Raw genomic sequence first — 26,561 nt, 5'->3', positions numbered from 1 at the left:
TAATTCTGTACTGTTGAAAGAATGTCTCTCAGGTGGGGGCAGAGATATACCCTTCCTCTTTCAGGGTGAGAATCACTGTCATTTTGAGCCACTCTTACTGATAGGGATATACAGTATCCTTCAGGTGTCATGGGGCAGAAAAAAGGCTTGTTAATGTGCTTTTTGTATAATGTAATATAATGTGCTCTAAAACAACATATGCAAACACAAGACAGAAGAGTTGCATTCAGTTAATCCCTTGTTTACTTATTAAATTGTATTTGTTGTAATTGATAAACATACCAGAGATTATTGCCTTGAGCAGATATTTTAAACATGGCAAATATTTTTAATATTTGGAAAGCAATAAAATGGGAAATGTAGAGAATTTAGATGAAAGTTTAGGGTACATTCATTCCTTTCCTGAGACTCTTGTCCTCATATCTCATTCACATTGTTCTCTGACTTCTCATTTATCTTGTGTATTTCAAATTTTGTCATGTCCCAAATCCGAACAAAAGCTCTCATTTTAGCCTCTGAGAGGTCAGTTAGCTGAGTACGGAATTTTTCTTCATACAAGTACAGATCTTCTCCATAGTATCTCCATAAAGCTTTGAAGTTATATAATAGAGAGTAGGAATATTGAACATAAGCAAGCATAATCCGTTAGGAGGGAAAGAACTTGACCTCTCTAAGATGAAATGACCCTTAGTGCTTGGAGTGGTAAATGATTCAGCGCAAAAACAAACTGGTTTGGAACTGTGGGCTCCAACGAGCATTATTGGCTCAGTAGCATCTATCAAGCAAACAAGATAACACGTTGATCCCCACCCCTTGACTTGTAGAATACTGCCCCATGCTTCTCAGAGGGGGGAGAGGTCATGGGCAGCTTCCTCCTGCGTCTCTCAAGTGTCCAGCCTTCCTGCGGGGCAGCAGAAGGGGGTGCTCTCTCTCTTGTCAACCCTCCCTTTCTGTCTGAGCCCATGCTTCCCCACTTGTTCTGGAGCCTTCCTTTATCACATAGTCCCTTTGTTCTGCATCTTTAACCTCTCTGCCAGCCCTTTTCTTTGCATCCTGAGAGTTTACTCAGTTTAAAAAAAGAAACTTCTCTCTCAATTTCCTCTCCCCTGGAGCCCTGACTTTCTCCTCCTCTGAATTCTTTCTCTTCTCAGTTTCTTTACAGTTTGCTCATACCTTGTTTATCTCATCACCGTACCTCCCCCGTCAGCTTGCCTTTAACTTCCTCTTTGCTGCTGGGTGGTTGTTACTAAGTCACAGAGACGTTCCTGTCGGCAGCATCCTTGGAATACTTCTTACTCGATGACATTTCCACTGCACTGGACAGTACCGAGTGTTCGTTTTGTCCATTTTTGTTGTGGCTGCATTCTCCCCATGTGTCTCACCCCTCTTGTAGTAGGCAGCTTTGGACACGGCTGCCGGGGATCACCGTCCTGGGAGTATCCGCTCTGTAGCTTCTCCTTGAGCTTGGACTGCACCTAGGGTTTGTTTCTCATGGAAAGCATATGGCGAAAGTAGTGGAAGGTCTCCTGGGCAGCTAGGTTCTAAAAGGCTGTGACTTGTGTCTTGCTGGCCTTCTCCATCCCTTGCTCTTGCATGCTTCCCTGACCAAGCAAGATGGAGGGGATCTTGTGGCAAGGACCCGAGGGCAGTCTGCAGCCAGCCACCGGTAACCAGCTGCAGTCCTTTTTCCAGCGACCCTGGAGGGAACTGCACCAGCCTGAACGTGGGTCCTCTTCCAGTCCAGCCTGAAGCTAACTACAGCACAGCTGACACATTGATTGCTGTCTCCAAATAGCGAAAGTCACGATTCTTAATAATAAAGCTAGTTCTTTATTAGGCCAAAATACTCTAAAGCTTTGTTGATAACCAGCTGTTTTCAACTCAGTCCTGTCTGTTTTTAACTGAACTTCTACCAGAATTTTAACTTGCTTGAATTTAATTGCTTTCTGTTATCACATCTCTTCATATGATTAATGGTGCTAAGATCCAATAAAATGGCTGGAAAATGGACCATGGTCAAAGCTGAAGAAGGATCCGTGAGCACATACAGATCATAGACTAGTAGAACGTACATGAATCAGTATATGCTAAAGGCATTCTAATCGTGTTAAGAAACAGTCAACAAGGATATATAATCTTATAGTAGGTGATTGTCTACCATTTACGAGCATTAACTTGTCTGCAGTATAGTTTTAGTTTTTTTAACTTGAGACTTTTTGGTCATGGTTTTAAGCCATCTTCAGTTTTTAAATATTTAAACCGAAATCTCAGGTTTGGTCACAGCACATATTTTTCTTTATGTTCCTTTGACAGCTTTTATCGTTTTGTTCTGGAACCAGAGCTGGTGTTAGTGGCTAATGGCATTACTGGACCCGTGGCAACATTCCTGGATATCCCTGAAGCGCCCCTTCTCACTCTCAACATGATTACTCCTGAAGGCTGGTTGGTTGAGACAGTACACAGCAACTGTGACCTTGACAACATTCACCTCAAGGATGTAAGTGGTCTGGTAAAGTTCTGTCAAGAAAGAGGGATGGGGTAAGTTCTTACCGCCCCTATAACTGTGGCAAGAGCGTGATGGTGCTGCGGCTGCTCCCAGAATTGTCCTCCTTACGGTTCTAGGTCCTGACCCAGTCTCTCCTTTGGTTTTTGAGTTTCCCTAACTTCCAAATTCAGCTTCTCAGGTTTTCCAGGTTCTTAGCTGCTCTCACCTGCTTTGTGGCTTCAGCCCTTGGTTCACAGGCGCTCCCCTAAGGTGAACGACAGAGAGAATGCAGAGACGGATGCCCAGCACCCTAGAACGACACGTGAAATACCTATTTTGCCCAGAGGCTTTGTTTTTAACTCTGAAAGGAGCAGTTTTATCTCAAACTCTGTTTTCCCCACAGCTCATGGCCAGAGAAAACAGCCCCAAAGGGTAGGAAGCAGGGAACCGTGCTTACTCAAAGCTGCAGCTGCATGTGCTCCTTTCCAACCCCCTGCTCTCCCTAACCGCCCTCTACCCCACTCCTCTCCATCCCCAGCCTCACCCCCCTCCACCCCACCCCCCTCCACCCCACCCTCTTTCATCCCTACCCGTCCTCTGCCCCCACCCCCCACTTCCTCCAGCCCCACCCCATGATCCTTCTCCCAGAAATGAACAGCCTTCTCTTCCCCACCTGCCTGTTGCATTCAGCCCACCTCCCTAAAAAAGGGGAGGAGACTATTTTAAAATACACAGAGTCTTTCAAAACATTGTATTCAGAAACCACAACCCACGGAGGAAGCATTTTAGAAGAGCCTACCTAGAGAATAGGTATCCAGAAGAGAGAGCCAATCCCTCCTCCTCACTGTCCTCCTCATGCCCGTTTCTGTGTTGCCCTGACCTGTTTCCCGCTCTGGGTGGGACAGCTTCTCATAGCTCTTGCCTTGACCTACCGAGGCACAAACATTTTACCGCTGATAATTTGCTTAGGGTTGTTCGTCATGTTTGTTTCCTGTGCGTTAACTTTGGTCTAAAGATTCTCCTTCCAGGCAGGTTTCTTCTGATTCACTCTTGAGTAGATTGTGTGGTTTCTGGTCACTTGGGTGGAACACAGCCACTGACTGCAGAGAAGGACCTAAACCTCAGCCATGGCCATCGCCAGAAATCAGCCCCGCACATCCAGGGAAACCGTAGAAAGGCAGCGAAGTCATAAAATACAGGAGGGAAAATTCAGAAATGAATTTGGCAAAAAGTAAAAAATCCTGTTTTCTCCTAAAGGACCTACCGATTCCTCATTCAGAGAGTTCAGTGACATATACCAATGAGATAAACGTACAGAGTCCAACCGAAGTGTACAGTTTGTGGTGGGAGAATTAACACAGCTTAGAAAAGATTTAGATTGAGTCTGTAGTAAAAATGTCAGCAGCTATTAGACAATGGAGATTAACTGAATATTGTTGTGAGTAGCAAGTAGATGCCTTTTTAGAAGCTATTTATTTGTTTATTTAAGTGATCTTTACACCCAGTGTGGGGCTCGAGCCCACAACCCCGAGATCAAGAGTTGTGTGCTCTACCAACTGAGCCAGCCAGGGGCCCCTAGAAGCTATATAAATGAACAGTAGTTCTATTTATTTTAGAAGAATTGAGAGAACTTTTTCTGTCTTCACAGATCATATGAATAAACAAGTTCTCATAGCTGTAGAAGTTAACTCCTTCTGAGGCTCCTCCCTTCCACTACATTCTGTACATACTTAGAATATTACCCGCAACAATCCTAGAAGACTATGAACTAGCAAAGTAGAGACACTTGTTGGGGTAGAAAGAAGGCGTTGTAGGTAAAAAGGAAAGTGCACGCTGGCAAAAATGAGGCTCGTCATGAGAGATTGCGATACACGCTGTCTCATGCAAGTCCTCCTCGCGTCTAATCCCTGGACATCACGTAAACACCTAAAAAAAAATTTTTGATCAAGAAAAACTCTCCCTTACCAGGACTTTGTTCACGTGGGCTATGGCACAACCAGTGTTAATGCCATCATTAAGGGTGACAGAAGTGGTTAGAGGAAAGCTTAGAGGGAGACAAGCCGTTTACCTGGAGGTCAGAGGTGGTACTTCTCAGAGCTTGTCGTGAGGACTGCATCCAGAGCCTCTTCAGTTATAGTCAATCACAGCCTGTATCTGAAAGATCTCAAAACACCTGAAACAGTCATGGATGTTTACCCAGGAAAGAGGCAGTGAGGAGTAAAAGATTGCTGAAGGACAATGGGATGTGGCTGTGTGAAAAAGGACGTCTCAGAAAAATGTATTAGCTGCTTCTGAAGCAGCCATGAAGTCGACCCTTGAACAACATGGGGGTCAGGGCCACTGATCCTCCCCCACCACACACACAGTCGAAAATCCACGTATAACTTTTGACCCCTCCACAAAAAAAAACTTAAGTACTGATAGCCTACTGTTGACAAGAAGCCTTACCGATAACATAAGCAGTCAACCAATACTTTTTTTATGTTATACTATTACATATTGTATTCTTAAATTCTTAATTTTTTAAATTCTTAAAGTTAGCTGGTGAAGAGAAAACGTGATGAAAATTCTTATAAAGAAAAAATACATTTACAGTACTGTACTGTATCAAAAAAAACCCCACATGTAAGTGGACCCTCACGGTTCAAATCCGTGCTGTTCAAGGGTCAACTGTAATTTAGACACCCGTTGCCATTGTAATTGTTAATTCCTGTTTTAGCTCCATAGATAATTGTTAATAAACCCAAACGATAATCTTTATAATTAAACTATACTTCTTTTAAAGGGAGGAGCTAACTTCTTTACTATTTAGCTGCAGAACAATACAATAAACACTTCTATTAGAAACATTAATATGCACCCAAAGTTCTATCTGAAAGTTATTAAATTCATGTCTCATATCAACAGTTAATATATAGAACAGATAATTAAATATATAAAGGAGATGTGGGGCGCCTGGGTGGCACAGCGGTTAAGCGTCTGCCTTCAGCTCAGGGCGTGATCCCGGCGTTATGGGATCGAGCCCCACATCAGGCTCCTCTGCTGAGCCTGCTTCTTCCTCTCCCACTCCCCCTGCTTGTGTTCCCTCTCTCTCTGGCTGTCTCTATCTCTGTCGAATAAATAAATAAAATCTTTTTATAAATAAATAAATAAATAAATAAATAAATAAAGGAGATGTAAGCATCACTAAAGATCACAAATTCCCATCCTTGCTAAAAATAAACCTTGATAATAGAAACAGGGGCGCCTGGGTGGCACAGCGGTTAAGCGTCTGCCTTCGGCTCAGGGCGTGATCCCGGAGTTCTGGGATCGAGCCCCACATCAGGCTCCTCCGCTATGAGCCTGCTTCTTCCTCTCCCACTCCCCCTGCTTGTGTTCCCTCTCTCGCTGGCTGTCTCTATCTCTGTCGAATAAATAAATAAAATCTTTAAAAAAAAAAAAAAAAGAAAAATTTAACTTAAATACCTTTATGAAATTATCAATAAACTTAAAATATTCACTAGAAAGAACTCTTTGAAAAACAAATTGGCTATTTTTGGTGGTGTGGTTTGAGTTAGTCCACAGAATTGATGTCTGTTATACAATTCTATAGGGACAAGAGAAAGTTTCACATTAATATAAAATAAAGGTTTTATTAGTCACAACCTAATTGAACATATTTGGACTCTGCCCTAATATCTAATTTATAAAGAGAAATATATAAGCTCCATGACCACTGTGGGGTACATTTCCCTAGTCCGTAAAATGGAGGAGTTGAACTAGATGAACTCTACAACTTTTTTCTAACTTGTAATATTCTCACATTCTGAGACTGTCTCATGTGAATGTTTCCATCCATGCATGGTGCTGTGAGCACTGGGGACGGGAGTCAGTGAAGTATATGAAACTCGTTGCTAGGCTAGTAAGAGTTCAACAACTGATTCAGAACCCAGCCAAAGTTGAAATAAGCATTGTTGTCAAAGAAGGTACTTATTTCTTAAGAACTGGACTCTGAGAAACAAACTGAAGGCTTCAGAGGGGAGGGGGGTGGGGGAATGGGATAGGCTGGTGATGGGTAGTAAGGAGGGCACGTGTTGCATGGTGCACTGGGTGTTACACGCAACTAATGAATCATCGAACTTTACATCAGAAACCAGGGATGTACTGTATGGTGACTAACATAATATAATAAAAAAAACATTAAAAGAAAAAAAAAAGAAAAAAAAGAACTGGACTCAGAAATGCTATACACAAGTGTAATTATTTCTGTAGTAATGACAAAGAAAAACAGCTATACAATATAGAATATTTACAAATACTTTATAGCCTAAATACATTTAAAAAGTGTCAAAAGCTCATAATGAAATAAGATATAGATAACACCACTGTCTTATTTGTTCAACAAAATTACCAAACTATGTAAAAACCACTTACCTTTGGAATTATTCTTGTGTTTGCTTTTGTTTTTCATATGAAGTAGAGAAAAGTGTTATCCCTAAAATATTATAAAATTTGCAATAGAGGAAAAACTGGAAACAATTGGAATGTCCAGCCATTTAAAGGGATGTTTGTAAAGACAGGGACGTGTTCCTAGAAAACTATATTTAATGGAAAAGGTTATACTTTCTTAGAAAAAAATTTATGGAAAAGAGAAAAGTCAATGTATTGATGTGTATATAGGACTGTTTAGTCTGTAGGTGATTTCTGTTTTTCACCTCTTTTCCACATTTTTTTTATTTGCTAATTTTTTTTGTTGAGCATATGTTGTTTTGAGTGCAAACATTAATTTTTTTAAATTATAAGAAAAGTGATGGATGATGAAAAGTTGGCATTCTTGCCAGATCTGAAGGGGCTCTAGGGCAACAGCCAGTTAAGCAGATTCTGGGAGGGGTTTCCCACCTCACTCTACCTTGAAGAGATCTTCAAATACTACAACTTTATAACCTCTTTCCTGCTTGTGATACCGGTGCATGTGTCATGAGGCTGGAGTAGAGCTGATGTCACGGGAAAGGAAAAAAACAAAACTCATCGTGAGTTGTGGTCTTTAAGAAATTGATTCAACTATTAAGTCACTCATGTAAAAGACTTGATGTTGCCCCCACAATACATTGGCTAATATTAAAATAATTACATTTATTTATTACAAGATTTGTATTATGAGAGTTACTAATACTAAAAACAATGACCTATTTCCCCGTAGGTGGAGAGAACTGTGACAGCAGAGTATGAGCTAGAGTACCTGCTACTTGAAGGACATTGCTTTGACACGGTCACGGAGCAGCCGCCTCGGGGCCTGCAGTTTACACTTGGCACCAAAAATACGCCTGTTGTGGTTGACACAATAGTGATGGCCAGTCTTGTAAGTATTACACGTAATCGATTGTATTTAATTACATGTTTTGGTGAAATCCTCTAAAGTTTTCCTGATAATAAGATGAAATCGATTTTGTCCTGCCATTGCTCCACAGCTCCCAGAAAACAAAACTGAATCCTAAATAGGTAATTAAATAAAACCCAAATGAACACATCCACTGATGTGTTATTCAGGGTATTGCAGAATCTCCGTTTTGGAATTCATTTATAGAATTTATTCACTTCAGTTAACACTCTCTCGAGTCGTTCATGTATAATCTTTTTTGAACAATTGGATGTTTTTAGTCCTGTTAACTATCATCATATTTTTCTCATCCTGAAAGGGATATTTTCAATTAAAAGCAAACCCAGGTGCTTGGATACTGAAATTACGCCAAGGAAAATCTGAAGATATTTATCAAATAGTTGGGTGAGTTCTGTAAATCACTTGAAATTTTTTATGTGTAAATTAAGTTTTTAGTGTTTTGGATAAGAAATGAGAGGCAGGGTGATTTATTTTTCCTCTACAAAAATTTAAATGATTTTTATATTTAGAATTCCCAGAAAAATAGGTGTGTCTTCTTTTTTAAGAAAAATAAATGCTTCCTGAGATGTAGTGGATCCTTTCATTTGGAGGTAAATGGCTTTTACTGAGATACAATGTCCTTTCAAATCTCATTGAGTATATAAGTTATTTGAATTCTCCCCTTTTTTCCTGCATTAATTCTTTCTCCGTGAAGTCCATGTCCTCTACTTGCTTGCTTAGCTGGTTCCCTTCATCTAAACTGCTGGCTGTCCTCATGTATCCAATGATTTTTAGTTGCTTAGCATTACTTATAAAGATCATGGGGCGCCTGGGTGGCTCAGTCGTTGAGCATCTGCCTTCGGCTCAGGACGTGATCCTGGCGTTCTGGGATCGAGCCCCACATCAGGCTCCTCTGCTGGGAGCCTGCTTCTTCCTCTCCCATTCCCCCGGCTTGTGTTCCCTCTCTCGCTGGCTGTCTCTCTCTCTGTTGAATGAGTAAATAAAATCTTTAAAAAAAAAAAAAAAAAAAAAAGATCGAATAGTGCAGTTGGGAAGATCCAGACTATCCAGGATAATAATCGTGCCCTCCTCAAAGGACGATTGTGTGGATCAACTGAGTCAACATCTCTAAAGTGCTTGAAATGATGCCTGCAATAGTCTTCATCACTACTCCCTCTACCATATGGTGGGGTGGAGGGAGTTTGCTTTAGATCTTGTGTGGGTCCAGCTACCGTGTGTGTGACCTGGCTCTACCCTGCTCTCGTTGGACGGTGGATTCAATGGCTATAGTTGCTGATGCCCTTGAGCAACATTTATGCCTGGAAGCTCTTGAAAACTTTTTAAGAAATTTGACACAATTAGTACATAAGTTGGCACCCTTTCTATTTCCTAGTGGTAATTGGTGGGCGTGGCTGTGCCTTCTCCTTTGGTTTAACCACTTCAGCTGGGCAGTTAGGAGAAAGAGGGAGTCAAAGGCATGTGTAAACCAGCATAGTCCTGTAACCCCTCAGATTTTCATTTTAGGAAAGAGTTCAGGTGTGTGTTATGAATCTGACTAAACTCAAAGTATCTACTAATTTGACCTCTTCTTGCATTGCCTCTTTGACAAAATTCAACTTTATTGTAAATGTTTTTAACAGTATTTTATGTATTTTTCTATACAGAGAATGGTATCAAAAATTATTGGTCAGAGCTGTCATATTTGATTTGTTTATGCAGTTTTGAAAATTAGACAATGAAATATACATAATATAAAATAGAAATATTCAAGTAATCAGATGACCATCACAGACACATTTTCAGTCTTATGGGTTTAACAATACACTTCAGATTTTGGTATTTGAAAGTGGCTGCTGAATATTGAAAAGTTGTTGGACGGTGTAGAATTCCTTCGGTTATGATATATAACAACTTATTTTAAAGTCTCAGAATCATTCGTATTTTAATTATTGTAATATATCAAAGACATATGATAGGTTTGACTTTTGTGATCTTGGTATATAGCAGCAAAGATAAGCAATAATTTGAGCTTGCTCAGTGATTAGGAAATATTGAATTTAATGAGTTACTTTTGTACAATTTTAATTTGTATTAAGTTAAAATTGGATAATTTTGAAAATTATATATTATAGTATATCTTGATTGTAGAAACAGCAAATATATATATACACAGTGATGTTATGCTTATGCTTATTATGAAATGTATTTATTCTGTTATTTATACCATCATAATTACATGTCTTTTCTGGAGTTGATTATGGACGTTTACATGTTTTTCTGCTTTTAGCCATGAAGGAACTGACTCTCAACCAGACCTGGGAGATGTCATTGTTGTGATAAGCAGCTTCAAGAGCAAAATACTGGAAGTACAAGTATGTGAGGCAGAAGCTCTTGCTGTTTTGTTCTTAGTATTAAGAATTATCTTTTTTGCCCTAATTGATTAATTTTATTTTACAACTAATTTTGCAATTTTAGTACCTCAAATGTTATATTGGAACTCTGGCATGAAAGGAAGAAGAGGATTAATAAGTTCAGGAAGGGAAGGCAGAAAGCTTCAAGATAGAAGCAAAGGAACAACTTTTTCTAAGTTAGGATGTGTCTATTATATCTCCTGTATCCATAGCCAGATAGTGTTACAAATTAGGCTCTAGAGATGAGATCAGGAGCACAGACTGAAAAGTTAGCCCTGAAAAGAAAAAGTGATGTTTCTTTCCTTCACCAAAAAAAGAGAGAGAGAGAGAAAAGGAGTTTTTAATGATGGCAGATTTATTTCTTTGGACCAACTTACCACTCACCTACTTAGAACTAGTAAAAATGTTGGGTATGTGTTTTTGTAACATCTTAAAAGCAACGAGGAGCTGATAATAACAAAATGATAAGGATAACAAGAAAATACAAAACCAGGATTAAAGGGAAAATAAGAGCCCTAGTGAATTAAGCAAGCACAGAAGCTTCTCTTGTCCTGAGAACATTTGTCCATCTTGGTACATCTGAACTATCATCTTGATTTAATTTGCAGGGTGATGGGGACAGAAAGTAAAACCCTAGACCCATATAAAGTGGGTCATCTGTTAGAAGTTCCTCTCACCAATAAGCTGGCTATAGCTTCAGGGTAAGCATGAACCCTAGTAAATTATTCCACACAGTCTTTCAGCCCAAATTTGTATCGTGCATGGAGTCCAGGAAACCCAGAGCCTTGAATTTGCACTAAACTAGTTCCAGATTGATAAGATTGTACAGGCATTTGGCAGAAACATCTGTATGTCTCTGGAATAAGGTTACTGTATCCAAATACATAGAGAAAACCAGAAACAACAGAAAGCAGACACATACACACTTCTGTATATTAGAATTATTGACACAGACTCTGAAACAACTATGCTTACAGTATTTAAAGAAATAAAAGACAAGCATGAAAACAATTGCAGGGGACAGAAAACGATAAAAAGTTCATATCTGATTTTTTTTTTAAGTGAAACTTCTGAAACTGAGTGATACAGTAACCAAATTAAGAATTCACTGGATGACTTTTACACATCTAAAGAGAGAATTAGTGAATTGGAAGATAGACCAGAAAAAGTATTCCTAATGCAACAGGGACATTAAAAAAGAGGATAACACAGCAGAGAGTATAAAAGGCATAGAGAATAGAGTGGGAAGTTAAACATTCCAGGATTGCACGGAACCTGGCTCCACCACACTCTGTGTGATCATGGACAGATTGTTCAGCCTCTTTCTGTCTCATTTTCCTCATCTATAAATTGTGGTTAATAATGGAACCTACCTTGTATGCTGTTATAAGGGTAAGATAGTTCAGTTTGTAAAGTGCTTTGTGAGTATTGAATAATCAAAATAATTTTAAATGGAGTTCCAGACAAAGATGAAAGAGAATGAGGTAAATGTAACAGTGTGTGTCAACTATACTCAGTTAAGATACTAACTCAGGCCCAAGCCCTGTAGGAGCAGTATTCCAGGTAGTTTTATCCTAGTCCTATAAACAGGAGAGAAATACCATTTCTGCCAAGCTGGGGGCACAAAAGAACGTTTCCATCTTTGAGCTATTTTGATCATTGAAAAGTTGCTTAAGTTCTCTTGAGCTGAATTGTTTCACTCTGTGTATTAGCCCTAATTTGACTTGTCGGTCTGTAGTTGAGAGCAGGTCACACCCTTTGACCATAACCACCAAGTCTGTGAGGGTAATAATCATGCTCTACCTGAGTCAGACCTGCTGCAACCACCTAGATCCTTCAACTGATTTTAATAACACAATTTTATCTCCTCACTGACCATCTCTCACAATTACATAGAAAAAGGAGAGCAGAAAAGATAATATTAAAGATCAGCCCATCAACCCCAGCAGCCCATGAATAGGAATTCCACAGAGGGGCGCCTGGGTGGCGCAGTTGTTAAGCGTCTGCCTTCGGCTCAGGGCGTGATCCCGGCGTTATGGGATGGAGCCCCACATCAGGCTCCTCCGCTATGAGCCTGCTTCTTCCTCTCCCACTCGCCCTGCTTGTGTTCCCTCTCTCGCTGGCTCTCTCTATCTCTGCCAAATAAATAAATAAAATCTTTAAAAAAAAAAAAAAAAGGAATTCCACAGAGAAAGAACAGAAAATGGAGGAGGGAAGATATTTCACAGATAAGGAAAGAGAAAAATATTCATGTCAAAAGAGCCCACAGATTAGCATGAGTTAAAAATGGCCCCCATGAGACCCTAGAAACCGTCAAGGAGAAAAGGCAGGGCACGGCCATGGAATGACACTAACACTAGCATCAGACTTTTCGTTTTCAAGATGGATGTTACAAAACAAGAAAACAAAGCCTTTAGTGTTCTGAGGAGAATTATTCTGAACCTAGGATTCTCTAGCCAAATTCTTAATCAAATGTAAAGATAAAGTTATTTTCTGAAGGGTGAAGATTTAGAAAAATTATTTTTCACACCCCTTCTTGAAGGTGTTTGCCAGCACAGTGACGATGAAGACCAAGAAAGATAGGTATTTTGAGAAATTGTGAAATTAATCTGAAAACCAGTGCAAAGAAAGCCTTGAAAGAAATAGACAGTTAATTGTTGAGCTCCAAGAAAAATATCTTCAAGAAGACAGGAATTCTCCACAATGACCATGAGTAATAAAGTGGAAAATATTAGATATGTGGTAAAGAAGAAATATATCTCACCCACAAGAAAAAAATAAATGCAAAAGAAAAAAGAAAAAATGCAATAAAATTTCAAGGAAAAATGTTTGTCTATTGGAGGAATTCGAGAAAGCAGAATCCATCTGAAATATCAAGAGTCTCCCGTGAGAGGCACAGTCGTCCTGTTACTGTAACTGCAGAGAGCTGATCAGTGCGAGTGGCCTCGCAGACTATTCAGTGAATAATATCTACATTGTCACAATAAACACTATCTACTGCCTTTCAAGTTGTAGAATAGACATAGCAAAGTGCTGAAGTTAGAATTAGGTTTTACCAAAGTAAATGTAGATATTATCTGTATTTGCAATGCTAAGGTAAAAGTTGAGCTAATGTAAGGTGGGAGGTGGAGGGAAGAGATAGAAATATTATTAGTATCCTTATCTTACAGAGTATACAAGGGAAACTTGAAGTTGTTGGCACAAAAAAGTATATATTAAAGTGTTATTTGAAGCTACAGAGACACTCGGTAGAACTAATGATAATGATATTACTGCCAAAACTTCCAGACAAAGAGAGGAAGAGTGATACAAGGGAGCTACTCCGCTGTCATCACAAAGAATGAAAGATGTCTAAACGCTGTGATTCCAGATATGCTAGTAGATAACATCTGAAGTTGAGAAATCATTAAATACAAGTGTAAGCACATTATTTAGCAGTGTGGGGGTAACAACAGGAAGAACTAATAAGAGGTTGACTCGATGACTGAAACCAGCTTGTGTCTGTAATGTCGTACTTCCCTGGCTCTGTCACTGCACCTGTCTTAGATTTACAGCGGTCGCCTTGCTCCGTGTGTTTCACTTTAAAACCATGCTATTTAAATAATATTTAAAGCTGCGCAGTTCTAAGACTTTCCTTTACCATGCTCTCTAGGTGCAAAAGAAGCCAGACAAAATTAAGGAGGATATCCTTACCGATAAAGAGGAAAAGAAAAAAGGAATGTGGGATTCCATTAAAAGGTAATTACTACTGAATGTTTTAATCTTAACGATAGATTCGTCAGGAATCTGGTATGTGGCAGGCCTGTGGATGGTAAACATCTAAGTAAAGCACAGATCCTCTCCTCTTGTGGGATGAGATCAATACATAAATATTAATAAAACAGGATAGGAAACTGGAGCTGCGAGACAGTTGAGAGTAAGGTGCTCTGCGAACCATGGGAGAAAAAGGCTCTATCTAGTGAGGAGGAACCTCTGGAAAGACTCCTTAGAGGAGTGTGTGGTTAAGATGTGCTCTGAAGGGGGGGTAGGATCTCAGAAGTTGGAGATGGAGCTAAGATATGAAGTCAAAAAGATTGAGTATGTTCATAGGAACAGAAGGTAGCCCAGCTTAGCTGAGACCCTGGGACATTGAATATAATGGGGAATCTATAAATCAGGTTGGGGCCTGTGTGAGTTAATCAAAACAGGACTGTATTGGCTCACACGTGGATAGTCCAAGAGTAGAGCTGGCTTTGGGCATTCAGGTGATGTGGTCTAGAAGCTCTTCCTCCATGTCTTAGTTCTAGTCTCTGTGCCTCCTTTGTTTTCAGATAAGGTTTTAGAAGAAAAAGCTTGCCATCTCCAGTGGAAGAGATTGCTTCTTTCCGTAAAGTCCCAGGGCTGACCCATTGGTCCTGTTGTTAGCTATTCATCCCAGTGGAAGTCACTGTAACTCTGACCACGCATGGGTCATATGCCTGCCTCTAGAGTCAGTGAGCGGGCCTGTCCCACCTAGACCTCACAGAATGAAAGTGGAGGAGGAATGCACTCCCCAGATACTAGGTTATTGTTACTAGAAGTGTAAAGGTTGCTAGGTGAGCAAAAACGAAAGCTGTCTGCTGTAGGTCCACATTGTAGAGCACTTGGAAAGTCCATTTCAGAGACCTGAGCTTCATTTGAGTTATGATGGAGAACCAGTGATCCTTTTTTGTCCAGGGTAAGAAGTAGAAACTTCAGGCCAAATAGATTCAGTAACCTAGGCAGATTTTATTTTGCCAGTCAGAAGCACTCCCATCATTTGGGATTATGCCCTGCTTAGGCCTGTCTCTATAGTTGAATTCTTGTTTGATAAGAATGGTGTTCCTATTCCTTATGTGCATTGAACTGTTTCTAATTGAGAAGGGCTTAAACCCCCTCGTTTTGAGATCATTTGGAGAGTAGGTATGTTTGAGAGGATAATGAAGCAGAATGTGGGCATTTTAAAGGGTGTTTGTCCACTAGCTTCCATTCAAACCAGAGGGTGGAGACAAGAATGAATACAGGTGTCCATCAAACAGTAGCACAGACACTTTCTGTACAGAAAGTACAGAAGCAAATGCTGCTGCATTAGGAAAGGAGAGGGTGCGCGTTCAGGATGGTGACTCCTTCAGATGCATGAGTATTGTGTATAATACAGTGCCTTCACTTTTTTATCTTAAGTTTAATCCTAACTCAGAGTATCAACTGTACTTTTCTTATTCGGGAGATTACAATAAGAAAAGATTTGGAAAGTGCTTTCGTAACAATTCCTATTTGCCAAAAAAAAATCTGTAGTGATTGTAAGTTCTTTGTTCTTTTCCAGCTTTTAGTCGTTCTAAAGATCGTGCATATAAAAATGAAAAATTAAATAAAATTTTTACCTAGGGAGGAAAAAAATTATAGATTATGAATACCCCAAATAAAAGATTCAGTCACTTTTGTGTATGAGATGGGACTTATTTTGAGAGGCTTCCCTAATTTTATTGCATGTTAAATTCAGTATTTAGGTATGTAAAGTTTGCAAATCCATATTAAAAAACTGTCAATCACTACTTTCTTATTCCAAGTTTCACAAGAAGGTTGCATAAGGAAAAAGACAAAAAGGAAGCAGATGTTCTAAACATATTTTCAGTTGCTTCTGGCCATTTATATGAACGCTTTTTAAGGTAGGTATATTTTTTATCTAATGCTTTGAAAAGTAATACATGGTTCAAAAAGAATTTCAAAAATTCAGAAGAATAAAAGAATTCATACAATGAAAAAATCTACCTGTTTTCTTACTACCCAGTCTCCTTCCAACAGGAAACCAATATTATTTTCTTATCTTGCCAAAAATATATGTAGATAAGCAAACATATTTTCTTCATTTTTAACTTTTTTTACTTAAGTAGTAACAAAGTTTATGTTGTTTTGCACCTTGCTTTTTTCTTTCTTTTTAAAGATTATTTATTAATTTATTTGAGAGAGAGTGAGCATGCATGAGCAAGTAGGGGGAGGAGCAGAGGGGTAGCGAGAGAATCTCAAGCAGACTCCCTGCTGAGCATGGAGCCAGATGTGGGGCTTGATCTGAGATTACCCTGAGATTACCTAAAATTATGAGAGGAGTATTTTTTTTTTTAAGATTTTATTCATAGAGAGAGTGTGAGCAGGGAGAGGGGCATAGGGAGAGGGAAAGAGAGAATCTGAAGCAGGCTCCACGCTGGGCATGGAGCTCAATGTGGGGCTTGATCCCATGACCCCAAAATCATGACCTGCTCTGAAATCAAGAGTTGGATGCTTAACCAACTGAGCCACCCATGCGCCCCAAGCAGTATATTTATAAAATACAATGAAATTTCATGAGTTTGATTGATTTGGAATATTGGTATTCTGTATGGCTAGGAAATGAACATATGTTGTAACAACATGGTATGTGAGAGAAAGTATATATAGTAAATTTCCCTTTTCCAGTGAGGAAATACCTTATTTTATAAAAAAGATGGGTGGGGTAAGAGCAGGAAAGCTTAATTCCAAACTACAAAGGGCTGTTTTTTTCATCTTTTATATAGAAGGATATCAGAGGACCCCTCAAAAATATTTGAGTATGTGTTGATATTTTAATATGGAAATTTAGATACGTCTGTATCTTCTCTACAGAGATCTAGCATAGCGAGACAAGTGACCTGTCCAGTGAATTTACTAATATAGGTTATTCAACTCTTGGAGTTTTGTACACCTGATATTAATGACACAGTAATAGAGTAAAGATTAGAGTGTAGTTCAACTAAACAAGACTATTTCAGAGTCAACTGGAAAAAAACGAAAAGCAATCGTCTTATTCTGCATGGTGTATGTGTGTGTGTATGTGTGTGTGTATACATATCCTTACACGTTACATACTTGATGAGGCACCGTAATTTGTGAAGGTTCTTCAATCTATTTCTCCATAATTCAAAGTGAAAGCTTAATATCTTTAAGTAATTATATATATATAATAATTAAAAACCTTAGGAAAAACAGGGTGAACTCCTATTAATATGAACTTATTGGGTTTAACGTTCCTATTTTATACAGAATCATGATGCTTTCTGTTTTACGTAACACCAAAACACCCGTGAAATTCTGGTTTCTAAAAAATTATCTCTCACCAACATTTAAAGTAAGTACATTAATCTTTTTATTATAGAATCGTTCAGTGTTTGAATCGTAAATTCTTTATATCATTGTAAGTTCACATAATTTCAGAATGAGTCTTGAAATTATTTTTTTTAATCAATTTTAAAACTTTTGTATTCACTATTCATTTTATCTACAGAAAAATTCTTTGCTGTTTTTATTTAAAGAAGTGTTTAAAAGGACAGAAAGAGATGGTTCATTTTTTTTAAAATAATAATGGTTTTTTATTATGTTAGTCACCATACAGTACATCCCTAGTTTTTGATGTAAAGTTCCATGATTCATTACTCGCATATAACAACCAGTGCACCATGCAATACGTGCCCTCCTTACTACCCATCACCAGCCTATCCCATTCCCCCACCCCCCTCCCAAGGAGATGGTTTATTTTTAGCTAAACTCGAAATCAGAAGGATTAGTGGTTTTTCATAATATAATTAAATAAAATTTGGCAATGAAAGATAGGTACAGATTGTCAATAAAAAGAATTAGGTTCTGGGGCGCCTGGGTGGCACAGCAGTTAAGCGTCTGCCTTCGGCTCAGGGCGTGATCCCAGCGTTCTGGGATCGAGCCCCACATCAGGCTCCTCTGCTATGAGCCTGCTTCTTCCTCTCCCACTCCCCCTGCTTGTGTTCCCTCTCTCGCTGGCTGTCTCTATCTCTGTCGAATAAATAAATAAAATCTTTAAAAAAAAAAAAAAAGAATTAGGTTCTGTCTTAATTTTACAAAGATAGGCTAGAACAGTAGTATCTGGAGAACATGAAAACTGTACCATAGGAAATAGTTTGGTAGTTCTGAGAATAAAAAGGCTCTTTTATGCTTGTGCAGCACAGTGATTGCTGTGGGGGTGGCTTGGGTCCTATATTTAAAATGAGGCATTTTATCTTGAGAAGTTTTCAGATGATCAGCCCCTGTTACCCTGTACTGAGCCTCACACTCCTGCCACAAAGTGTGCCCTCTGTCTCCCTGTTCTCATGACAGATTCATCAGATTTCATGTAAGTTAGGGTCTCATTCAGTAGCAGCTCAAAGGAGTTCTCTTTTTTCTAATCCAGCACCAGAGGTAAAAGCAGAAATAAGAAGAGCCCACCGTGTTTTTATTCCTCTTGCCAGCACATTGCTAAGCGCTTTACCTACATCATTTAGTTGCTCTTCATCAAGTTCTATTCCCAGAAAACTGAGACTCAGAAATCACACAACCGGCCTATACGACTGGGAGGTATCTAGACCCACCCTCAGGTCCAGAGATTAACTAGAAGGACTCATAGAACCAAGAAAAGCCATTAAACTCCCCGTTACAGTTTATTACAGCAAAACAGTACAGATTAAAATGAGCAAGGCAAAGAGATGCGTGTGCATAGGGCGGGGTTCAGGGGAGACCAGACCAAGAGCTTCCAGGTGTCCTGTCCCAGTGGAGCTGGCGGACAGAGCTTATTTCTCCCAGTAAACGTAACAATATACACGAGTGTTGCCGATTAGGGAAGCTCACTCGGACTTTGGTGTCCACATTTTTTACTGGGGGTTGGCCACATCGACCCACCTGACTGCCACAGTGGCTGACCTTCGCCTCCAGGAGTTGAGCTGATACCTTGTGGCTCAGAGTCCCAGCTCTAAGTCACATTGTTAGCATAGACTCTTCGGCGTGGCCCAAGACAGGACGGTACAAGGGCAGAGGTTACCTCTCAGGGCAAAGGGCCCAGCCTTTCTTTGAGCAAGATTTGTCCTTTAAAGCCCAGGCCTGAGATCAAACAGCTAATTAGGAACACAGCTGAGATCAGATGCCAAGCATTCTGCCCTCAAAGCCCAGGTGCTTAACTCTTAATATGTCACAGCCTCTCCCGCCGCCACCACCACCAAGAGTGCCACCTCACACGCTCATTTAGCAGTAAACAAACACCTGAGAAAGAACCCATAAATATAAACAAGAAGTCATACTAGTTTGTTACCAAATTTTTGATGTTATCCTACTAGGCAAATACTTCGTAAGGGGATTAATTCTACATACACTGAGATAGTACAATCTGGAGATTCTCTTAGCAGGCGGTAGAAATACCCATGCTGTGCCTGCATGAAGTTCTTACTCTACCATGTGGTCAAAAGTAATAGCATGTCTGAAATAATAGTTTCCTTCTTTGGGGAATTTTGCTCCTTTCCCTCAAAATGTTCATCTTTTTGAAACTTTTCAGTGAAGTACAATGTGCACAAATCCTAAGTGTGCAGCTTTGATGAATTTTTACAAACTTAAAACACCTGCGTAACCAGCAGTCAGATACAGAAATTACTAGTACCCTAGATCCTTTCCTTCCAATTTTCAAAACCTCTCTCTCTCTTCCTTCAGGTATTTGATGAATTATACCTATTTAGGGAATAATCCTTCCCTGGCCACACAATCTGAAATTATAGTCCCTTCTGATTTTTCACTCTGCTTCCCTCCCTTTTTTGCTTTTCCCCTAGCACTGTGTTCTGTAGATGACCTACTGTTTCATTTATTTTCTACCTACCCCTCTAAAATGTAGGCCTTACAAGGGCCATGATTTTTGTCTGTTTCGTTCACTTCTAAATAGGCCCTAAATAGTGCCCTAAATAGTGCCTGGCACTTAGTATGTGCTCAGTGAAAATGTTAATGCATATTTGCTGATTAGAGACTTTTCTACTTTATCCTAATATATTTTTTTAAATTTTGAAAACAAGACAATGATTCTCAGCAGCCATTCTAGCCATAATTGCAGCATTTCAATTCACAGATAAAACCAGGGCTTACGCTAAGGAACGTAGTTTAAATCTACACTGTTCTTACAAAAGCAGGAAGAAAATTAAAGGAGGTGTATAACCAGCAACCAGCTACACATGAGAAGGGAGGAGGAAAAAGCAAATTCTCTCTTTGCTAACCCATCTTTCCCCACGCCTTTACCACTGTTCCTCTCGGTTTGGGCCTCTTGAAGCAAACTTAGCCAACCGTGTATTTCATTAACTGCTCTGCTTTTAACAGGATTAGGTACTGTAAGTCTAAGACTCTGAATCAAATACCAAACATCCAGAACCACAGTGACTACCTTGTATTTTTAATTCTTGAATTAAACAGTCATAAATCTCAAACATGAAACTCATGTAGAAAACCTAATTTATCAATTTACAACTCATTCTGTGTGTTCTTGCACTCCCTCTTCCTGTTGTATCTGTTTGCGCAGTGAGCGCGTTGACGTGCACGTGGTGTTCCACAATCCGGGCGCTCTTCCTTGCGTAGTCAGGCTTCCTCACGTCGAACATGGCTAGTGAACACTAGGGGAACATTTAGCTTACTTAATAAACTTGCTATTCAATATGCTGTACCTATTTTTTAATGGCAGTAGATTATATAGTTTCACGTATACTTGTATTTTTGTCAGCATTTTCATATTCCTGATTAATAGGTATAAGTTGTAGAAGGAGTTTAGACATTTTACCAAGTAGTTTGTAACAATTTATAGTAAACTCTGCTTTTTAATGTTAATTTTTTTTTCTCTAAAACAAAAACTATCTTCCTTGAACATATTCTTTGTGCGTATGTGTATGTCTTTAGGAGGTAATTCCTCACATGGCTGAGGAGTACGGATTCCAGTACGAGCTCGTGCAGTACAGATGGCCCAGCTGGCTTCATCAGCAGACCGAAAAACAGAGGATTATTTGGGGTTACAAAATTCTTTTCCTCGATGTCCTTTTTCCTCTAGCAGTGGACAAAATCATTTTTGTTGATGCTGACCAGGTAATAAGATTTTAACCGTTGTTTCTGGTAGTACTTAAACTTTTTTTGCACTTCTGTCTGAGTGTAGGGACTCCATTTATATTGCTGGTGTTCATTATTATCTTTGTTGCCGAGCTGCATAAAAATATACGACATGAATGTGACGCATAAGGAAAGTGTCTTTAAAAAAACAAACAAACAAACAAACAAAACCACCTGTCAGAATTCCAGGGGAAAATCAAATGTATCGCAAGAAGTACCATTTATTATTTAGGACATGGCAGTTTTCTCTCTGAAGTAGTAGTCTTTTAATTTTGGTAATTAAAAAATCAGTACTGATATTAGTCACAATAAAAGTAGTTGTTTGAGTTCCTATGAATATGAGCTGATTGTTTAAAATGAATTATTTCTTCTTGCTGAAAAAATTGGCGATTACAGACAAGTCTTCTTTCCTTCTTGAGGCTGAATCCTCCTCATTCTACCACTTAAGGGAAAAAAAATTCCCAAATTTAGCCCCCAAAAACCATTATAGTACTCAGCTTTCAAAATTTACATATCCAAAAATTACGACTTTCCCCTTTCCTCCCTTTCATGCCTTTGTAGTCATTAATGGGAAAAAATATTTTTAAAATAACACAGAATTTTTAAGAAGAATAGTAAAATGTAAATATTAACATTATATAAATTAAGTGTACAAGTCAGTACAATTTATATTTAGGACAAAAAGTATATTTTTCAAATCCTATATTAGAATTTACTTATATTGTAAACTTTTATTATTTTTGTAGTATTTTCCAAATTGATAAATATGAATCATTATAATTAAAAACTAAGAAAACAGGCAAATGTGGGTAATGAACTAAATACTTCCAAACATACCATCTAACATAAAATATATTTCTCCTACCTTCCCTTCCCACAGCTTACGCAGTGATATTTTTCCACAGTCTTGAGTCTTAATACGCCTGGGTGTCGCACTGTTAAGCATCCAAGTCCTGGTTTCAGCTCAGGTCATGCATGGTCTCAGGGTCATGGGATCAAGCCCTGCATCAGGCTCAGTGTGGAGTCTCCTTGGGATTCTTTCCCTCCCCCTCTGCCCCTTCCTCTGCTCACGTGCTCTCTCTCTCTAAAATAAATAAAAATCTAAAAAAAAAAAAAAAGGAACTTACTAATGTTATTTCATTAAAGCCATTGAGCATAATTAAGAGGTTTTTCTTTATCATTCAGACTAATATTTGTCAATATTACAATAATGGAGATTTATCACAAAATGATTTTGAATTATTAATCTATATTTTGGTAAACTAAGCGATGTACTTGTGAAATACTTAATTTCTCCCCAAAATACATTTCATTTAAACTTTCTTGATTAAAGTGGTGTAACAAGGGGCCCCTGGGTGGCTCTGACTTCGGCTCAGGTCATGATCTTGGGATCCTGGGATCAGGCTCTGTGTTGGTCTCTGTGGTTGGTAGGGGGTCTGCTTGTCCCTCTCCCTCTTTGCCCCTCCCCCACTCGTGCTCTCTCTGTCAAATAAATAAACAAAATCTTAAAAAAATAAAATGATATAACAAACTATTATTAATAAGACCACTGTCATATAGACTAGGCATATACTTTTTTTTTCATCTTTTTTTTTTTTTTTTAAGATTTTTATTTGAGAGCGAGCACAAGCAGGGGGAGGGGCAGAGGGAGAAGCCGACCGCCCACTGAGCAGGGAGCCCAACCTAGGGCTTGCTCCCAGCACTCTGGGATCATGACCTGAGCTGAAGGCAGACGCTTAAACAACTGAGCCACCCAGGCGTCCCGGTTTCTTTTCACCTATAAGAACAAGAGAAAAAGGGGGTGCTTGGGTGGCACAGCGGTTAAGCGTCTGCCTTTGGCTCAGGGCGTGATCCCAGCGTTATGGGATCGAGCCCCACATCAGGCTCCTCCGCCATGAGCCTGCTTCTTCCTTGCCCACTCCCCCTGCTTGTGTTCCCTCTCTCGCTGGCTGTCTCTATCTCTGTCAGATAAATAAATAAAATCTTTAAAAAAAAAAAAAAAGAGAAAAAGGAACTTAGTAAACTCCCTACTGCTTGAAAGAACTGTGAGAAAAATAATTCTCTTTTATTTCTACAATCAGGTGATGATTTGAGATTTACATAAAAAGGGCTTATTGTATTATAATAACATAATATTATTTTATAGTCTTCATCAGAGAAACTATTTTAATTATTTAGATTGTGAGACATGACCTAAAAGAACTCCGAGATTTCGATCTGGGTGGAGCACCTTATGGGTATACTCCATTTTGTGATAGCCGCACTGAAATGGATGGATATCGTTTCTGGAAAAAAGGGTACTGGGCATCGCATCTTTTAAAAAGGAAATACCATATCAGGTAAGAAAATGTATACTCTTACTTTTTAGTAACTAAATAACTTACTGGATCACAATACTCAGTTTTCTTAGAAATCAGACAGTAATGGCAACCAGTGAGTGTTTATGGCGTGCCAGTCACTCTTACAAGACTTTACATGTATTAATTCATAAAATCTTTATGACAACCTTTTGAGATACCGTAATCCCCAGTTAACAGATGTGGAAACCACATCACGCAGCATGCACGTAACTTGCCCAGGCTTACACCGTTAGTGCATAGCAGAGCCAGGAGTTAAGCCCAAGTAATAGGACTCAAGTGAGAGGCTCCTAACTACTACGGATTAACTCGTTCGTTACATAATAAAATGAGCATACTGTCTTCCAAGCTGTCGTTGCTTTGTAGAGCCATGACTTCCATGGTATTTTGGAAAAACTTGAGGTGACTGTACAAGGATATGGATCCTAACGGTATCATAACAGACTTCAGACCCCTTGGAAACAGTGTTGGACATTGGGAGAAAATTTATGAAAGGATTCTTTATTATTAGACCCAGGGATATATAAAGTCAATCCCATTACAATCCCCCATCACTGGGGGAAAGTAAAAATACATGAACAACATGGGCCACCAAAGACTATTCACTTTTGCAGTGCCTTGTATGTAGTGGATCTCAAGAAGTTCAGGAGAATTGCAGCAGGCGACAGGCTCCGGGGCCAGTACCAAGCTCTCAGTCAAGATCCAAACAGTCTTTCAAACCTCGATCAGGTAGGTAGAATGTTCATAGACTCATTTTCAGTACATGGATCCAGACCGCTCCATTCCCTGCTTGTAAACTTCAAAATGTGACATTTTCAGCCCCTTTCTCTCCCTTGGTACAATTCTGTATTGGATATCTCAACTGTCTTGACTTACATATAATTTTTCACTTTCAGCTCAACATTTTCAAAACTAATCGTATTTTATCTTCACTTTTCCATCCTTCGGCCTCTTCATCCCACTACCTGCCCTGTCTCGCTTACCGTACCTTTTTCTTCCTCACTTCCATCATCAGTTAAACATGTCTCCATCTCCGGTCTTCAAGACAAACTCCCTTCGTTCTGTGTCCCACCTAGCTACTGCCTTACATTTTGTTTTTACTAATAAGCACCTTTTTCTCAATATCTGACTAATTTCCAGAGTCATTTATCCTAATGATGTGACCCAGAACCTCCCAGAATTATGGGGATAACAAGCACAGTTTCCCCCAGAGGGTCACTGGGAACGAGGATAAGCGCAGTCTCTTCACTTTGCTCCCTTGGACCCATGAGATTCTTGCATGCAATGACACAGCACCGTAGAAAGGCTGGTGGTTGAGAATGGAATGCTGCACCCCACTCTTGCCGGATATTGTCTCGCCAGTAGCACCTCTTTTGCCTTTAGTAAATCATTCTATTGCTCCATCAGGCCAGCAGCCTCTGGGTGGCGTAGTATGCGACGGGACCATGGGATCTCTTGGTCATGTGCCCTCTGCCAGGCTTCCCTGCCTTGCGATAAAGTGGGTTTCTTGGTCTAATGCAATATTAAATGGAATCGTCTCTCCGTGGCTAGCTCTGTAAGCCCTTGGATAATGGTGCTAAGTCTCTGCGAGCAGGAAGGCAAACCCATACACAGAATCTATGTATATTTCAGCTCAGAAGAATCTCTGCTTCCTAGTTAGTTAGAAAGAGTCTAATCAGTCAGCACTCAAAATGAAATAGTCTGAATTGTCCTATGCCAATGGAGGAAATTGGGTTTAGTTTAAATCTCCATGCCCAGATGGCTTCATTAGTGAATTCTACCAAACATTAAAGAAATAATACCAATTCTACTCATTCTATGAAGCCAACATTCCCTTGACATTAAGGCCATATAAAGACATTACAAGAAAGGAAAATTACAGACCAACATCCCACATGAACAGATGTAAAAATCCTTAATAAAATCTCAGGAAATCAAATCCAGCAATATATAAAAAAGACCCTCTATCATAACTAAATGGTCTTTATCCCTGGGTTCGTTCCATTTTAGAGTACCAGTCAGTGTAATTCACTGTATCAACAGACCAATAATAAAAACCACATGATCAGCTTAATACAAAAGAACATTTGATATATTCCAATATTCATTCCTAACAAAAGCTCTCAGCAAACCAGGACAGGAAGGGAACTTCCTCGACCTGGTAAAGGACACCTATGAGGGGTGCCTGGGTGGCTCAGTCAGTTGAGCATCTGACTCTTGGTTTCCGCTCAGGTCATGATCTTGGGGTCGTGAGATCGAGCCCCACATCAGGCTCCATGCTCAGTGCAGAGTCTGCTTCAGATTCTCTTTCCCTCTCCCTCTGCTTCCCCTACCTCTTGTGGTCACTCTTTCTCTCTCTCTCTCTCTCTCTCTTTCAAGTAAATAAATAAAATCTTTAAAAAGACACCTATGAAAAACCTATAGCTAACATCATACTTAATGGTGAAATACTAAATACTCTCCCCCTAAGATCAGGAGCAAAGCGAGGATATATACTCATCATTTCTATTCAGCATTGTAGTAGAAGTACTGTAGATAGTACAGCAAAGCAAGAAGAATGAAAGGCGTTGCGTTGGCAAGGAATAAGTAACTTTTTTTCAGACAGCAGAATCATCTCTGTAGAAAATCCTCTATAACCTGCTAAAAGGTTATATGGAACCAATAAGTATATGTAGTAATACTGCAGATATAAGATCAATATATGAAAATCAATTCTGTATTTCTATTTACTAGCAACAGTTGGAAATCGAAACTGAAAAAGATGATACTATTTCTAGTAGCATTTTTAAATTAAGCTCATGTAGAAATGCAGTAGACCTGAAATAGCCGAAACAGCTTTGAAGAAGAACAGAGTTGAAGACTTACTTTGCCTGATTTCAAGGCTTGATATAAAGCTACTGTCATCAAAATTGTGTGGTTCGGTTTAAAGATAGATAATTCAATCCGTAAATAGGAACAGAGAGTCCAGAGATAATCCACACATGTGAACAGTTGACTTTTGACAAAGGTGTGAAGGCAGCACCAGGGAGAGAAGACGG

General features: G+C 39.3%; 1 protein-coding gene across 1 annotated transcript in view; it reads left to right on the top strand.

The window, feature by feature from the left end:
* UGGT2 (UDP-glucose glycoprotein glucosyltransferase 2) overlaps positions 1–26,561 on the top strand; it is a 173,041-nt gene that overhangs the window by 133,876 nt on the left and 12,604 nt on the right. The window contains exons 27-36 of the mRNA XM_040623924.1: positions 2,314–2,497; positions 7,665–7,823; positions 8,161–8,246; positions 10,129–10,213; positions 13,905–13,990; positions 15,817–15,915; positions 17,303–17,387; positions 20,963–21,145; positions 23,345–23,505; positions 24,138–24,252. Of these exons, the coding sequence (XP_040479858.1) occupies positions 2,314–2,497; positions 7,665–7,823; positions 8,161–8,246; positions 10,129–10,213; positions 13,905–13,990; positions 15,817–15,915; positions 17,303–17,387; positions 20,963–21,145; positions 23,345–23,505; positions 24,138–24,252 (1,243 nt within the window). The remainder of the gene's footprint in view (positions 1–2,313; positions 2,498–7,664; positions 7,824–8,160; positions 8,247–10,128; positions 10,214–13,904; positions 13,991–15,816; positions 15,916–17,302; positions 17,388–20,962; positions 21,146–23,344; positions 23,506–24,137; positions 24,253–26,561) is intronic.

The sequence above is a fragment of the Ursus maritimus genome, unplaced genomic scaffold (assembly GCF_017311325.1).
Source record: "Ursus maritimus isolate PB19 unplaced genomic scaffold, ASM1731132v1 scaffold_10, whole genome shotgun sequence".
NCBI lineage: Eukaryota > Metazoa > Chordata > Mammalia > Carnivora > Ursidae > Ursus > Ursus maritimus.
Note: the sequence above shows the minus strand (reverse complement) of the source record. Positions and strands in the feature narration are given on the sequence as shown.